This window comes from Thunnus thynnus, chromosome 6, assembly GCF_963924715.1.
Source record: "Thunnus thynnus chromosome 6, fThuThy2.1, whole genome shotgun sequence".
NCBI classification, from domain to species: domain Eukaryota; kingdom Metazoa; phylum Chordata; class Actinopteri; order Scombriformes; family Scombridae; genus Thunnus; species Thunnus thynnus.
In genome coordinates this window covers 20,124,580-20,142,548 of record NC_089522.1, presented here as the reverse complement: position 1 = coordinate 20,142,548, position 17,969 = coordinate 20,124,580, and the positions used below count along the sequence as shown (strand labels likewise).

At 38.4% G+C, this 17,969-nt stretch overlaps 1 protein-coding gene across 1 annotated transcript in view; it reads left to right on the top strand.

Moving 5' to 3' along the window:
• Window positions 1-17,969, top strand: part of opn7b (opsin 7, group member b) — a 73,210-nt gene that overhangs the window by 48,502 nt on the left and 6,739 nt on the right. Inside the window, exons 2-5 of the mRNA XM_067592457.1 lie at window positions 3,602-3,689; window positions 3,789-3,951; window positions 4,662-4,789; window positions 17,562-17,896. Of these exons, the coding sequence (XP_067448558.1) occupies window positions 3,602-3,689; window positions 3,789-3,951; window positions 4,662-4,789; window positions 17,562-17,896 (714 nt within the window). The remainder of the gene's footprint in view (window positions 1-3,601; window positions 3,690-3,788; window positions 3,952-4,661; window positions 4,790-17,561; window positions 17,897-17,969) is intronic.

Sequence of the window (17,969 nt, the reverse complement as noted above, 5' to 3'; positions counted from 1 at the left end):
AATTTAAACGTACAACAGTATCTGCATGGAGATCAATATATTTACGCATATTTGTGTCCAAAGACAAAATAGATTGGTACTAGCTGCTGCAGTGCTGAAAACTGTTGTAGGTGAGTGGTTTTACTATTTCTTAGTGTTTAGAAAAGGCTTGCTGATAGTCAAACTGTGATGTGAAGTCTGAATAAAAATGTTTAGAGTCATTAAGGTGTATAAAGCCCTGAAGCAAATTCACCTTGGTTTCCAACTGCGCTCCACTTGCTCAGGATGCACCTAATTGCATATAAAGTGAAGTCTAAAAGTCGGAGTGCACTACAAAGAACTAAACTCTTCCATTGTTTCAAAAAAAATCTACATTTCTAGTGTTTGTATCTTTGGGGCTTTGAATTTTATTTTCAGGAACAGAGAGTAAAAAAAAAGGGAAAAATATTATATGATTCTCATTTTAAAATACAAGAGATATCCCTTTGTAAGCTGCTTAGAAACTGGGTTAGAGGCACGGTGTGAAGGTAAGATGAAAACGAACCAGAGAGACTCAAGAATCCGAGTTTGTGAAAATTGCTTGTCACCAAGTTGGATGAGCTTGAAGCCTACACAAGACAGCAGGAGAATTGGAAGTGAAGCATAGTTTGCTTTATGGAGGCATTGCTACACAGGAATATAGGTTACCAGACTAGAAATAGAGGGCTTCTCTGAATAGTCACAAAAACAGTTAGAAAGCAAAGACAGGAGGCAACTGGGCTGCTGCAAATTGGACACCTAAGTGTGAGGGCTGAAGAGGTGAGCATGCTTCAGCCTAAGTTCTTATCAGAGTCGAACAGAGTCTGAACTTCCATCCCCAACACCTTTCTGACTTCAGAACTGTAACTTTCTGAAACTGATAATCTGTCACTTTTCATGTGTACAAATGAGTGCAACACTATGAATTCCCAAAAGTGTGATAATAGCATCCATCCTCTCTATATAAAAAGAGGCTTTTTGCTTTGCCTTTGAGTGCGGTCATTCGTAAAAAAAGCTATAAACACTTTTGCCTTCAGACAGACGATGGTCAGACGATTCATCATACAAACTAGTTCATTTCGAGGATACTGACATCTTAAATCAGTACCATAGATAGGTAGCAGCTGGCTTTGAGTATAAGACAAACAATGCTATTGTAAGATGTCAAGATGCGGATGACTGAGTTTTCAGCTATTGTAGATCCTTTAAAAAAGACTATACCTTGTGAATTTTTATACTATATTGTGGTGGTTGTTACTTTGTGTTCAGACAGAACACCAAGCAAGTTGAAGATGTTTCAACTTGAGCAAAAAAGTCACACATTCCCCAGGTCTTCATGAATCTGCTTCATAAACATACAGAGAGAAGAGGAAGAAGGAGAGAGGGAGGGAAATAACAGAGAGAACTGGAGTCTCTGGTGGCTTCTGAGCTCAGTCAGAAGTTGAGCTGAACACAAACACACAGATACACCCTAACAGACACAGACAGTGCATCTGTTGCTAGCTAGCTTACAGCTAATGTACAGTTGGCATTTTGGCTGTTTGGGCCGAATAAACACAAACTTTCCAGCGGCAAAATACATGCAAATTTGCAAATTTCTGTCTGAACATACTGTAGTTTTACATCATTAACTCCCAGCACCCTCATGATAATCACGGGAGACTTCACTAATCTGTCTTTCTCTCCCTCTAATGAACTTTCCTTAGTTTAGTAAATGCAGGGCTGGAGAGAAGAAAGTTTGCCTGTATTAATTTTATACGACACATTTATATATCTTAGTTTACATGTACATTTACAACTATGATATTATTTTAGAACACAGTATGCATATACATTCCTAATTCTTATTCTTATGTACATATACAACCTCGTGGTACAGCTGTATATTCATGAACCCTGCACACTATGTGCTTTTCATTTGGTGCACTGGTGTATTCATGTCATTCTTCCTTCTAATTGTTCCCCACAATAGTGACACTTGACACCCATTACATTACAAACCCATTACCACTTGTACTTGTTTACACAGTGGATTCTTGTAAATGTATCTTTTGTCCATTTGTGTAATTTATGTGTCATCTGCCTGTGTGACATCTAAAGCTACCCTCAGGGCTTAATAAAGTATCATCCTATCCCATTCGTTCTCTCTGCAGTCCCCAGACCTCAACCACTAAACATCTGTGGAAACCTTTGAAAAGGGAAAAAGCGAAACATATTGTAAAATCACAAGATGAGACAGTCTCGAGGACACTATCAAAGAAGGCTGAGATAATGTAGATCCTTTCATTCTGACAAAAAAAAAAAAGATACATGTAGACTGATGCCGCAAGAACAAACTGTGATTAAGACAAACTGTGGACATAATGCATAGGAGTGGTTTATGGGAAAGTAATTAAATAGCAAATATTAATTAAAAGTGTGATGCAATGCAATGTCATTTGAGTAAAAAGCTGTTCACAACAAAATTGTTCATTGTAGACAACTCCACTGTAATAGATGCACATACTTATACGCCCATATGCTAATACAGGCAATCACTTGCATTTGTGCACAAACCTGTGCAGGACTGTATTTGCTAACAAGCTGTGCTACATGCACAGAGACCACATAAAATTCTAATAAAAAGTAATCACAGGATAACATTAAAACAATTTCCTCACCTCTAGTTCTCTTTGAAGATAATCTCTTGAGTGTATGTTAATAGGGAATTGTCCAAAAGCAGCTTCACTCTTAACCCCAGGTGATTTAACATGTCTCTTCTTTTTGTTAGATCCCTTTAATGTGTAAGTAAGGGTGAAGTCATTGAGAAAATAGGAAGGCTATGAATACATTTTTATGTTATCTCCACCCATAAATTCCTTTAAAAAGATTGCCTCAGCAATTTGCCTTGGGCACAATGAACACTGTATTGTCAGGTCATTCTATGTATGCAAATAACTGCCTGGTTTCCAAGATGAGACTGATTTTGAGGTGAAGGATGGAATTGAATTTGTACACGGAAACAGGCTCTTCTCTCTCTGCTCTTTGATGAGACTGTGTAGGTCGCAAATTATAAAAAGCAGAGGGAGTAGAGTAGTAAATGCCCTTCATGGTTCATTATGTCACCACTTACGCAGAAAATGTGTGGCAGAGCTAACGAGGGACAGAAGGAGTGTTAAACACACTTTCAAAACCATTTTGAAGCAAATACATGTTTCCGTGATGTGTTGTGATACATACATGTACATGTATGTAGTAGTGAGAAATATATAGGTGTAATGGCTTACATTAGCACAGATGTGTACCACAAGAGGCTTTCTGAGACTGTATGAATCTGGTTTGGCCTCTTGTTCAAAACATTACTAATTGTTGAGACTGAGAGAAGTGAAGTGAAGCTAAACTGTGTTTAAAATTGCAACTTGGTTTTAGGGCATTGCCACAGTGGTTGTGGTCTAATCCACAAGTCGCTTCATGTTTTGTCCTATCTCAGGTATCAAGATTTAAATTCGTAATAAAGTTGTTTTTCCCTTGTTTTTGTAAATTGCCAGAGGGCAAAAACAAAGCTGAAAGATTTATCTTCCCCTGTCTTTTTCCCTATGTGTCTGTTCTTCCATTTTTGTTCTAGATGGGAAATGCCTCCGAAACGTTTCTGCTCGTGTCCAGAATATCGAAAGACAATGACTTCCTCATGGGAACTCTCTATACCATTTTTGGTATGTTTGGGTTTTTTTTCCTACGTTTACACCATTTAACTGTATAAATGTGTATTATATTCCAACAGCCCTGATATACCCTGCAACTCTGTCTTCCAGGTGTGCTGTCGGTGCTGGGGAACGGGATCTTGCTGTTCGTGGCCTATAGAAAGAAGTCCTCCTTGAAGCCAGCAGAGTTCTTTGTGGTTAACCTCGCCATCAGTGACCTGAGCATGACCATCACCCTGTTCCCACTTGCTATCCCTTCAGCCTACGCTCACATGTGAGTGACCATTCAAATCCCCACTTCTCTCTCTCCTTTCATCTATTACGTCACATGCAGTATGTCCCTGAGGGACGAGGAGAGAAGGCAAAGAGAATGAAAAAGAGTCAGAGAAGCAGGACTGTAGCTTCTGAGCATACTGAAGTTATGCCCTCATTGTTACTGGGAGTTTGGAGGCCTTAACAACTTGAGCCGGCAATAGTGGATTCTTTAAGGCTGATAACCTTCAGACTTAATAGATTCTAAATTTAACTGTTTTAGGTCAAAAATAAATAATGACATTTTAAAGGGATTCAGCATTTGGATTGTGGGCCCATGACATCAGTATTTCTAAAATCCTATAGAAGAGGATATTGTCTCTATCACAGATAAAATACAGATAAAAAAAGCTTTCAAAACAGTCAGTGAAATGTTGCAACACATAACACTCTCATACAGTACATCCTCTGCTTCATCCCGTGGCCTTCCCTACTTGCAGCTCTAATCCCCTGAGCATGTACAGCTGATAGCTGTCACATGTGCCATGATTGGGTCAAAATGCATCATTGTTCACTGCAGTTGTATAAAACCCAGGGGAAGGCCAGAAAATGTATTACCTGTTTCATCTACTGGGTGTGTAGTTGTGTAGGATTTTGCAGACAACTCCTGGCCTGATACCGGGATGTCAGTCAATAATCAATATTCCCTTGTCTTTTTCTGTCTCTGTTCAGGTGGCTATTTAACAAAACGACCTGTACTGTCTACGCCTTCTGTGGCGTTTTGTTCGGCCTGTGCAGTCTGACCAACCTCACAGTGCTCTCCTGTGTCTGCTGGCTCAAAGTTTGCTGCCCAAACCATGGTAAGACCACCAGTTTGTATGTTTTACTTTGTAATTCCATTTAAAACTACCATCATCACAGAAAAACAAAAGACTATTTTAAAACAGGGCTAAAAGTGTTAGTAATATTAATTTTTTTATATTGACTAAGCAGAAGGTGCGCTTTACCCGTATTGATCATCTTGTTGAAATTTAGATTCTTGCCCTCCCCTGAAGCCAAATACCTTGAATCTGATAAGAGAAATATTAATGTAGTAAGGCCAGTACCTCAAGGGCTTGTTACAAAGTAAAAGTGGCCATGTTGCAATAATGGTAATATTCAAGGCCATGTTCTAACCTCTTTAAACTGCAGGATATGTAAATAAGGATATGTTTATAAGGCCCTTTAATGCACTCCCTTCCCTTATTTATGTACTCCCCTGCTGTGTTTTTTTATGTTTGAAAACATAACAAATCATTCAATTATTGGAATTGCATGATTCCCCAGCTGTATGTTTTGACTGCATCCCTACTGTCAGTGTTTACTAATGAATTTCAATTTGTGTCGTTCATTTTACAGAATAGCTGAGTAAATGAGCACTGAGTCATTTCCTTCAGCCATAAATATACTGTAACCCTGTAAACGCGTACAGACTAAAGACTGCAGACTTCAGTCATTGGTTCCCAAAGTAGGTGCCACAGTATGGGGTGCCTATACGAAGGAAGAAGAAGGGTTCCACTGTTCGGTTGTAATAGCATTTCACAGTATGAAAACACAAGACAACATTTACATTAACCACATATGTGGTAAATATGGTAAATGTGTAGTTATGCCGCAGCTAAGATGTAACGACGTGGTGGCTGATGCTTGTCAATTGTTATATTTTCCTGCACATTAGTTTTCCAGATACATAGCAGTCAGAAATAGTGACTGATATAAAGATTTTTAACTGTAAAAAGAGCTGAAAGAAAAGAAATCTTAGTCGTCATGGTGGTCATTCTCACTCTGTCGGGGGGATGGTACTATGATGTATCGCAAGACTTGCTCACAGAAGCGAGATCCAACATGGCGACACCCTGTCACTAGCAACAAACTATTGTAAACTCCACAAAACTTCTTTCTAAGTAACTACTACATAACATCCGATCAGGAAACACATACATACCAACTACTGCCATAAACACAGATCAGATCAATATCATAGAGGAAGAAATAACAGACCTAGAAGCCTTCCTCGATCAATATTTCCACACAACACAGCTCCAACAACCCAAACAAACGGAAGAAAATGGACTCATCCACTGATACAGATGATCTGGGAACTACAGAAATTGAGGTCAGTATCCTCTCAGCATTAACAGAAAATTAGAGCTCCTCATTCCACTACACGAAGAAATAAAAGATTCACACTCCAGTCTAGAATTTACCCAAAGAAATATCACAACACTACTGATATCAAACCAGGAATTGCAGTCCTCTGTCAAATCACTCAACAAACAAATGCAAACGGTCACTAAAGAAAACAAATAACTGAAAGAGACAATTTTGAACATACAAACCTTCATCATGTGAGACAATCTCATCTTCTCAGGCATCCCTGAAAAAACACAGGACAAACCAGAATCTCTTATCAAAGACTTTATGACAACTCATCTCAAAATACTGCCAGACATTGTCAAAGATGAAAGCTTTTCACAGAGTTCACTGTCTTGGCACACAAACAGAGAACCCGACCCATAGTTGCCAAATTTGAACACTTTCAACAAAAGACAAAAACAAAGTAAAAGAACTGATGGGCACAATTTTCGACTAAATGATCAATACCCATGAGAAATAAATGAGAGACAAAAAGTACTGTAGCCCACCCTAAAGGAGAACAGAAAAAACAACAAACACGTGATCCTTGTGGTTGACAAACTGTATAATCATGGACAGTTATTTCACAACTCCAAAGCAATATCATGGCTCTTCTGAACAGACTTGAACATAGTACATTACTGTGACAGCTAAATAATTCCTACTGATATCCCTGCCTCCCTGAGCAGCATACTGCTAATGCATTCGCTAATGACCCCGCTAGCTCTTTCCATTTTTTCTTTCTCATTTTTCTTCTCACCTCATCGTAGCTTTATGTGTGTTAACTTTCATTTGTATATGTTCTATGTATGATCATGAAGGGTTCATGTTGACAACTGCAGATCTCTCTCTCACTCACTCAGGCATTTTCTACAATATTTACAATATTTCCAACCTAAACAATTCAGATATTTTCTTCAACATACAATAGTTAACAGAGATGCGTCTCAATCTTAACAAAAAAAAATACCCTTCATTCATAACACATCTGTTATCGATCCAGAGGGAAGATATATCATCATCAATGAATCTATAAATAACACAAAATTCACATTTGCTAATATCTATGGACCAAATAATGATGACCCACGTTTTTTCCCAGTGGAATGAATCAACACACATTATAATTGCCGGAGACTTTAATACTGTTATAAACCCTACGGTTGACTGCTCAAACACCTCTAATAAAACATTATGGGATGGGCGCTATTACGTCCATAACCTACATTAATTATGGCTGTTGTAGTTTTTTTTAGCCGTGTTCAGTAGTGCAGCAAATCAATAACCAGCTACGCGTAGAGGCAATGCATAGCCATGACGTTGGGAAATTAAACCATCCTGATAAAATGAATAGAATAAAATGAATTTTATGTAACGGATAATGATTTACACACAGTTACATACAACACAGTCACTGCGTTCTTTTTTCCTAATGATGGACAGTTGACTTCATGAACAAAAATAATACATTTTAGTGTTGAGTTTTGACTCCAACGTGTTTTACTGTTTGTTGACACTGAATGTAATGTACTGGAGGCCACACCCACTGTGGCCACGTGACCACACCCACCATCAACTCCCCGTTCTGAATTTCACCCGATCTCATCTGGTCACCCTACCTTACATACACACACACACACACACACACATACACACACTCAGGAACACACACACTCATGCATCTAGCATTAAGCCAGAATTTTATTTATTTATTTATTTATTGTTCATGCTGTTGTTTTGTTTGGGTTATTGGGTTACTACTGATTCTGTTGCTTCCACCATTTGTACTGTCCCGTGTCATATATGGGTTTTATTTTGTTGTTGTCTTTGTTAATCACTCATCTTGCACAAAATTTAAAAAAAAAATCTTAGTCGTCAACAGTCTCTTGCCTTACTGCTTTTTGTGGATAGGAAATTCTAGTTGTACCACATCTTGTCTGCAGGGAAAAGCAGACAGTTTCAGTGATGGTGCCAAATAAGCTCAATAAATATTTTGAGACACGCCATCCATCTTTAGCAGACAAAGACATCCTATTAAAAATACTTGACGGACTGTATACAGGTTGTAGGTTGGGTTTTTTTTTTTTGGTCCTTGCACAACTAAAAGGTTCCAAATGTGAATTCAGAACTACCACCCTTAGTAATAAATATACACTACATTTTTCTCTAACAAGAAAACTTTCTCGTCACAATGATAAAGTTTTTTTCATAATAGTAGGTGCTTGTATTGTGACAAGCACATCCCATGGGCTTTCAGAAACCCATCTAGAATGAGAATCCAATATGAGACACAGAGTGTACAATTTTCTTGTCCACCCCATCTAGGATGCTTAGTAAGAGCTTAATTTCATTATGTGTTAGCCCTAAAACAAAATAAGACTTAATCAATTCATTCAAACATCCACATGCATCCATTTCAGCAGCAGCAACATTGCAGTTCTTTTGAGATACACATACAGTCAAATAATTCTAACACCTTTCTTGTTATAGTGAGTATTTATTGTCATTATAACAAGAAAATGCACATGTATTCAGCTGAATAAAACACAATCACTAAGCAGCTTTATTTATACAGCACCTCTCAAACACATAAGCAATTCAAAGTGCTTTACAGAAGGCAAAGACATGTATTAGAACGACATTCAAAACCCAAGCATGAAACACTTTTCTGCTTTGATTTACAGCACATGTTGACTCATTCATGAAATATTCACTCTCAGCCAGCAGAGATAATGGTGTCAAAGTCTACAGTTGACATTCAGATGCCAAGTACACTTGAGTTAGCCATACAATCAAAATTCTTTTTCAAAGCATTAAATAGCAACCATGCACACAGGTTAAAGTGATGTCAAGGTGAAAGAGTTTTTATTATAATCCAGTGGAGTTTAAGGGAAGCTGTTTAGCAGTTTACAGATCAATCATCATAGAAAAGAAAAACAGAGATAAATACAGCCTATGTCAAGGATAACTCAAATCGAATACCTTAAATATCTCAAATGCTTCTTGGATGCATTTACACTTAGCCTTTTGGAGGTCGGATAGCTAACTGATCTGCCCAAGACATATTAAGTGTCCACTAAGACATTACAGGGTGTTCATCAAATGCAGGGTGGCTACAGGTCCTTAAAAAGTAGTCTTAACCCTCCTGTTGTCTTCCCATCGACCATGCAACTTTTGTCCTCCCGGGTCAATTTTGACTTGGGAGGATAAAAGTCCACAGATGCTATAAATTTTGATAAAACTCCCAAAATTCAATGAATTACTTTTACTTGCAAAGTATGTGGTATGGAACCATCCATGTGATTTTCAAGCAATTAGATGAAAAAAATCCATATCTCTGATGAAAATATTTCAACACGGGTCAAATTTGACCTGAGGACAACAGGAGGCTTAAGCTCTGATTGGGAAGATGTTAAATACTTCTACGGGTTAGGATTCCTTCGGTTTTCATCATTCAGGAGGTTTTTACTGGGAGTCAAATTATGCGGTCTCCTTTTCTCCAAAACAAACAGACCCAGTGATTAAACCAGTAAAAACACTGAATGAAACAGTTTGACGTTAAAAATCAGTAAATTTATGACAGCTTCTGGCGGAGGACCACAATGCTGGTGCACACAGAAGGGGGAGATGAGGCCGTTGATGGATAACCAAATGAAACGGACCGTTATCTTGATTAAAATTACTGATTTTTCTGGGTTTGAACATTGTTGGAAACATTTGGAATAATGCAAGTACACAACTCAACAAAATATATAAGATAGGTCTAATCGTTTTTAGACATTTTAATGTGGAAAAGTTACATATTAGGCCTTTAACTCAACCGGTTATTGTCATTTCCCTAACTTATAATTTCGAACTGACGATATATTTATTTACTCAGAAGAGTATGCCTATGTTTTCACATTTGATGTTTGTTTTTATTGCAAAATTGGCCTTAAATTTAATTAAACAATGGCATTAAAAAGTCTTAACTTGCTGAGACATGTAGACACCCTGAAAATGAGTTCACAAAATTTTCATGGATATGAGTCTGTTGTCATGCACAGTCAGTTTCATCATGTTTAATTTATAAGTAAACACAGCCAAGAAGTCCAATAAGTGCTACCGTATAGACAAAATCAAAGCAGCTACTGAGCTTGCATATCAATATTTCCAACTCCATGACAACTGAGCAAACTCCATCTGCTGATGAAGACCTTGTGATATGGTTAAAATCCCTGGAAAGGCTAAGTGGACCTTGAGTTGTAATTATTTTGTGAAGCTATTTCCAAGTTCAATAATGAACTTGCTTAAATGCTTAAAATGCAGCATGGTTACTCGGGCAGTGTCTGAAATCATTCCCTATTCACGACAGCACTATATTTACCTTCTATCTTTTATTTGAGTCTGTACCGTAAATAATTCCACAATTAATCAAAAAAAGTAGTGTCGCATGTACACTACTTTCTGCCAACAGAAGATGTAAAAATTACTGTTGTGTGTGTTATGATTAGTGAGTCTCCAAAATCTCAATTTGCTGCTCATTATTGAGTAAACTACTGAGTGTCTATTTTATAGGGAGTAGTGAATGAGTGAACAAGGGAGTGATTTCAGACATAGCCTCAGTCGTGAGTCAGAGTTGTTGCCTGGCAGCAGGAAGGACCTGTGTTTGAACCTCACTCTGTGTGGGGTTTCCATGGTCTCCTCCTGGTTGTGTGGGTTTGCTCACGATTTCTCCCACATTGCAAAGATCCACAAGTTAGAAGACTCTGATAAAATGCCAATAAAAGGGACTAGAAAAACTATAGAATCCTCTTAAGTCACAATTTAAAGCAAAGCCTGGTTATTCTAGGTGGAATGTTAATTAGTTGCATTTGCAAATAAGTAACGGATAATCAACGAGTAAGTGTGCGTTAAGCGGTTTTAAGACACTTCGCAGAGGCAAAGTGCCTTAAAACCGTTTAACGCACACCTACAAGTTGATTATCTTGCTTATACCACGGTCATTTGCCAACAATATAAAATAAAAGCATTCGCAAATTTTTTTCTGAAAAGAAAGAAAAGCTATGCACTCAAAATCGAAAGGTCATGAAGCAAGAGCTTACAGTTGTCATGACAACGTGCCACACTATGTTCGCTTCACATAAGGTGTCATTAAGCATAACCGCAGATTATGTCTCCAAATCAGTGTTCTTTTTTTTTTTTTCTTTTTGGTAGAGAAAGTGTCTCAGTATATTAACTGCCCCTTTTGTTGCCTTTTTTGTATCATTTTAAGCTCTTCAGACGTCAGTCCATTTTTTGCTTGGTTTCTTTCTTCTCCATTTCTTTTTCTTGGCTGCATCCCATTCTTCAGAACTTCATAACGAGTAAGCTTTGACAGCTGTGCTCTTTAATGTTGCTATGGTTACAGGTTGGGTAGCGGATGAATTTAGAACTGTGATTAAACTGCGTGTGCAATAAATAGTTTTAACGCAAACCTGCTGGCCAATCCGAAAAGAGTATTCACTCAGACCATGGTATAAGCTGAAATAAAGTGGCCTGGCAACCAGCACAGTGATAGTATCAAGGAAACACGAGACAACTAGCAGAACTCTAAAGAGGCCATAGCAAATGTGCCCAAAATGCAAATGCTGTGGTTCAAAAGACTGTAAAATCATCCCAAAAATCATGACAACTACTGTCGTATCTACCATACAATATAAGGAAAGGAAGTTGAATGTTGTTTCTCTTTCATTAAGTGTTCACATTATGTTGTAGATAACATATCAAGTACGGGCATAGATTTGAGTATGGACGGTAGGCACATGTCCCTTCCAATATCAAGGTGGGGGATGGGGGATACTCAACCTGATGAATTGGCAACCCTCAACTTCAAGCTGTGTGTTACACATTGTTGACTAGCAGCAGCCCGACAGCAGCAGCAGCAGTGGAGTCAGAGAGGTCGAGAATCTAAACCCACTATTTGCGCTTTGCCAGATAACGTATTCGTATTCAGGCACACACTTAGTGAGCACATGTGCCTATGAAAGAGAAGAGTGATACAGATCAAATACACATCCACTATTATTTTAGCCATCTGAAAAAAATGTTCCTCCAATTTTAAAACCAAACCTACACTCTTGATATCAAGTTACCTACAAACATTCATACCTACCCTGTGCTGTAGATATGAATGTTTTTAGACTTCATGTTGATTATCTGTGACATCCAGTGAAGATTTTAGAGTTATCATGCAAATAAATTCCGATGTTAGTCAAGTGCATTAAGAGGTCAGCTAATTATTGACTAATTACTATTAGATTAATGTAATGCCGTCTCTAATACTGAGATTTAGCACTCTCTCATTCTGCAAGTCTTAGTCCCACTCATTTTTAATCCGATGGCCTCTGGGAGCCATAGTTACCAAGTTCATTATCTGACAGCAAAAGGAACTATAAGGAGCTGACAAAAAATCTCTGCACAGAAGTGAAATACTGCATGACTCTAAAGTAAAATAAGTCTTAAGATTTCAGGAGTGGAAAAAGTAAGGTGATTTCATTTGTGCAATACATACTGTAACCTTTTATTTATTATTATTATTATACTGTAACTTTCTCTATATTGATTAAACAGGCAGCAGATTACACACATTATTATGGCCACGTTGCAACTGTAGTAAAAAACTGTGACATTTCATTTATCAGATAGTTTCACTAAACATTGAGTCATCCATCTTTCAGTCCTTGTGCAGTTCTTTCAGTGTGCATTGGTATGACTGCCAACTCTTCAAGCAGCAAATTTCTAATGAGGATAATTCATCTTTTAGCCACTGAGCCCAATGAGGATTTATTCATATGATTGCCCGTGTTTAAGCCAAATCTCCTGAACAGCACAGACGGTTGAGTTGGGGTCTATATCTTTTTTTAAATATATTGTTACAATGCAAATTATTAAACCTTTCATTTCATGCTTTCATCCCAGTAACTATAAGTTTCTACATCAATTTTGCAGGAGGTTAATTCAATTCAGAATGATTTTTATCCCAAGACTCATCAGTCACTCCTAATTTGCTCATTAAACTATCATTACATATTTTTTTGTCTTTCTGTAAAAATGTGATAACTTGTCACAGCACCACTGAGCCACAATTCATAATATTGAATCATAATTCATTTAGATACATCTCACATGCAATTCTTATGAATTGGAAGTAATTGACAGAAACCGTATATAATTTAATTTCATACAGATTCACTTGTCCGTAATCTATAGATGGATGCACAGTTGTACTTCGCAGTACAGATTCTGCACTCCAGGAATCTGGATCCTGTTGTGCACAATCCAGGGATGTTCCCATTTATATGCTTGACACACTCGCACTCGCCCATACACACCACAGGGGTACATAGAACAGAGCCAATCTGACACATATTGTATCAATACTGTGTCAATGGGATGCCTAATACACAAGATAAAAGATGCCCTAACAAAGTATGATTGCTATAATAGGGAAACAGAAGAAAGGAAGGTAGATTTTGTCAAGCAAGAACTAGTAACATGTAGCAGAGAGCATAAGAAATGTGGTGTTGGCAGCCTAAATGAGTTATAAACACAGCTGGAGATTGTGTAGATCTGATGGACAGTGAGTATCCCATAGGTCTCACAACTGAACTAATTAATTTGTCAACATTCAACTTCACATGGGCTTTCAAAAATTGGTGCACTGGTTAGCAGCTTCCGAATCGAATTAGAGGTCTATTCCAGACTCCAGTAGATTTAACGATTGCTGCTAATAGACACAGTATAATTGAAGTCAAGACTGTGTTTTTAAAGAGCTCCCCTTGTCTGTTTTCCAGAGGAACACAGTCTATAACACAGATTGTAAAACCCCAGAGACGACAAGCCTCACAAATAAAACTGTTTGAAATGCAAATATGCACAAATAATTATGCCTTTATGAGACCACAAGGAACCTTGAACAAATGTACGCCGCTTACCGACACACTGTTTAGCCATGCTGTCCCTCTGTTTCTAAACTAGCTTATGCACTCTAGTAGACAGCTCTGCTATCAAACACACCCGAAACCACACCTACTGTAGACAATATTTGCAGAGCTGCAGCAACAGTAGTTTCAGACCAACTTATGCCACCTATTAGCAAGAAAACTAACACCATCAGCAGGAAGTTAGACCTGATACAGACATGCTGATACGTCATCAACAGGCAAGGAAAATAATAGTCGCAGCAGCAGCTGCCACTGCCTGCAGGTACTATAAGTGTTAAAATTGCAGCTGCTATTACTTTCTTTTCCTGTAGAACAGGACATCAAAATGTCTACAACCACGTGTAAAGGCCTAAATTGCCACTGCTACTACTTTCTTTATCTATAAGTGGAGCTTATTGTCTTGTGAATAAGAGGTCTGACAATGACCAAATATGTTTCCCTCTGCAGAGTGGGTTTGTGGAGAAGTTTCAAGCCATGTTCCATGGAAGTGCTTTGCAAAAAGCATGACAAAAGAAATGTGTAGCATAGGAACTGTGTTTATATAATTACAGCAAAAATGTCAGAGGATTGGGTTTCTGTGGGACAGAGATCAAAAACTATGATAACATTTATGGGCTGCCGAACACAAGGTTCAGTTTCCACGTGTGGAGTTATTATGGAGAGATTAACCCATTAAATTCAACATGGGCTACTCTGTATCAGTTGTCAAGGGACAATAATCTGAGGTTTATTTGGATTGGATGTGTGTGTAAATTTTGTGACTCACTGAAATCAGAATTAGAAATGCTTACTTTTTTCAAATATGAAATTCTGTAGTTTTGACACAGCTTTGAAAACATGTTAAAAAAAACACTGACTATGTAAAAAGAAATATATCCAGCTGGGATTATTATTTAGAGCATGGAGTCAAATTTCTTCATAAAACTGATGATATGTAAAATTATTTCTACAGAGATTTCTGTTCCACATTCATCACATTCAGTCTGAATATCACAACCACAAAATGAGAGAAAAAAACAAGATCTGCAGAGAGTTTAAATCTTTACATCTACCCACCTGACTTCCTCGCTAATCAGTCTTAAATTTTAGATTTAATTTTAATGGGTATAGGACAGGTGTGTCTGCACAGGTAGAAATGCTATTCATGTTAATACTGATCTCTTGCTTGTTTAAAACCATTCTTACAACACTTTTTCATAGATTATGTCAGGCTGGCCTCATTGTTACAGCTCACGTCACTGGATATCTGCCATATTCCTGCTGAAATGTCCTTGGGCAAGGCATTATAGAACATGCCAGGTGCAACTGATACACTGAACACATGCAGTGGTGGCAGAAGAGATGGAGCATTTGGAAGGCTTCTTTCTTTCTCTCTTTTATTAGTGGTTTGCCATAGCTGCAGTACCTTCCTCATGTGGGTTTTGTTGGTCTGATTGGATCCCTGCTGACACACAAAATAACCCCTACTTGTTGATCTCAAAGAAGAGCATGGATTTAGTGCTTCCCATTTGGTTTAATCTACAGCCACTGATGACTGCTGATGAACTTGTGAACATTGGATCGAAGTCAATCAAACTAAAGACTCGAGGTGGATGAGTCAAACACGTTCTCTCACCTCTTCCTACTCATCCCCCCATGGTTCTCTTAATAAGAGGGTCTAATGAAAAGAAAAAGATGGGGTGTGAATAGCAGAGAATGAGGAGGAGAGCTGGGGAATATCTTTACAGTTAAAGATAACTGACAACAGAATCAATGTGGGATATCTGTATTGATGTTAAGTGGTACTGGCTGTGAGAATTTAGGCCTTTCAGGCAACACTGACCTTAAATAGATCTCAATCACAATCTCTCACGATATATGGCAGTATATGATATGACAGCATTTCCATTTAATACTGATTCATGGACTGACTGGTTTCTTTTTGTTCGATAGGAACCAAATATATCACTAAAACCTTAATATAGCTAAGATCAAGTGCACTGTAAAAAAAAAAAAAAGCTATCAAATGTTTCTCCATTCACCTACACAATCTGACACATCTTCAAAGATTTAAAATTAGGGATGGACCGGTTGGTATCAGGTCTGGTCCATCCAGATTTAAAGTTAAAGGAAAAAGAGAGCGGTTGTCGGTATCATGGCACTGAAGGAGGACTGTGGATTTTGTCCCCCAATACTTGGATGCGCATTAGGAAAGGATCTCTTGATGGCCAGTATGAACAGGAGGAATGATTTGAATAATGTTCAATGTTAATTTGGACACCATAATATTGTTTTAGGACGGACATGAAAAATTGTGAACCCATCCTTAAATCGGTATCAGGAGAGAAAACGCCGGATTGCTGCATCCCATTTAAAATGTGAGAGAACATGTTTGACAGCTTTTGTTAGAAATTGAGCTCAGCTCTGCATGTCAAAAGTGCTCAGGTTGAATCCTTCATGTGCCACTCAGATAGCTGGAGAGTTTGATCGGTGAAAGGATGCTGCACATCAGATAAAAGCCATCTGTAATGGCTAACCAGCCTCCTTCCTTAGCACCACACAGTTCAGTGTCTGCCACAGGGCTTAATCACCAACCCCCACCCTCAGTTTGAACTGTAAGAGGGGCTGACATCCAGCTGAAGAGGCTGTGTGGTGCCGCAGATAAGGCTCCCTGTGTTCTCCTCCACACTGATTCCACAGTGAAGAAGCAATCGTCTAAATCAATTACAGTCAACAGTTAGAGGGCTAATTCAGTGTTTCCTGTAGATCTCCTTATTCACACTGTGGCACATGAGTAATGAGAGGCGAGTGATCCACCACTAATCATGCTAATCGTAAACACTAATGCATCATTAATACAGCGACTTAGCTTCTGATACAAATAAAATACCAAAACTATCACAAAAATCAACTTTAGATTTGTTTATGTCACAATGTCATGGAGTAAAGGGTTTAGTGGAGTCAATTGTTACAGCTACAGCTGTGTAGCTTTTCAAATGGTTTTTCTCATATACTTTGGCCTCTAAGCAAACATGCTGCGCAGCTACTCTCCTTACACACAGAATAATATTTATATTTGGGTCCCTGGCTTTATGAACATTGCTACCTTCACATGTGCATTCATGTGGGCCATGTGCTCGCTTATCCTAATATACCTGAGGTCAAAATACACACACTAAATGCTTTAATACCATAAATAATATCACATGATATTATTTGCAGAATATATATAATTTTCCTTGTCAAATCTACGAAACCGTCTTAACGGAAACTCATTTTAAGTTGTTCATCTCTTATTGGATGATATTTCTTTACTTCCTCCTCCTTCTGTCTTCCTCTCTCTCCTCCTCACTCATTGCCTGTTTTCAGCATCCGGTAACCAGACTCAATATGCTTCAGTAGCATATTGTTGCTATGCTGTTGTTTCTATATCCTTCCTCTATGTCCTCATCTGTCAGTAATCACTCCCCCAATTCTCCTTCCTCTGTCTCTGCCCTATTACGCTTCTCCTCAGGTAACAAGTTTTCTTACTGCCATGCCTGTCTGCTGGTTGCCGGGGTCTGGTGCTACGCTGGAGTGTTTGCTGTAGGTCCCCTGTCAGGTTGGGGAGAATACGGGGCTGAGCCTTACGGCACAGCATGCTGCATCAACTGGCATGCACCCAGCCAAAACTCCGCAGCTATGAGCTACATCATCTGCCTCTTCTTCTGCTGCTACATTGTGCCCTGCACTGTCATCTTCCTGTCCTACACATTCATCCTGCTGACTGTCCGGGGCTCCCGCCAGGCTGTGCAGCAGCACATGTCCCCACAGAACAAGATCACCAATGCACATGCACTTATTATTAAGGTAAATGTGCTGGCTCAGTTTACAAGGTTACTTTGACTACATATTATTTACTGTGTTTACATGATGAATGTTT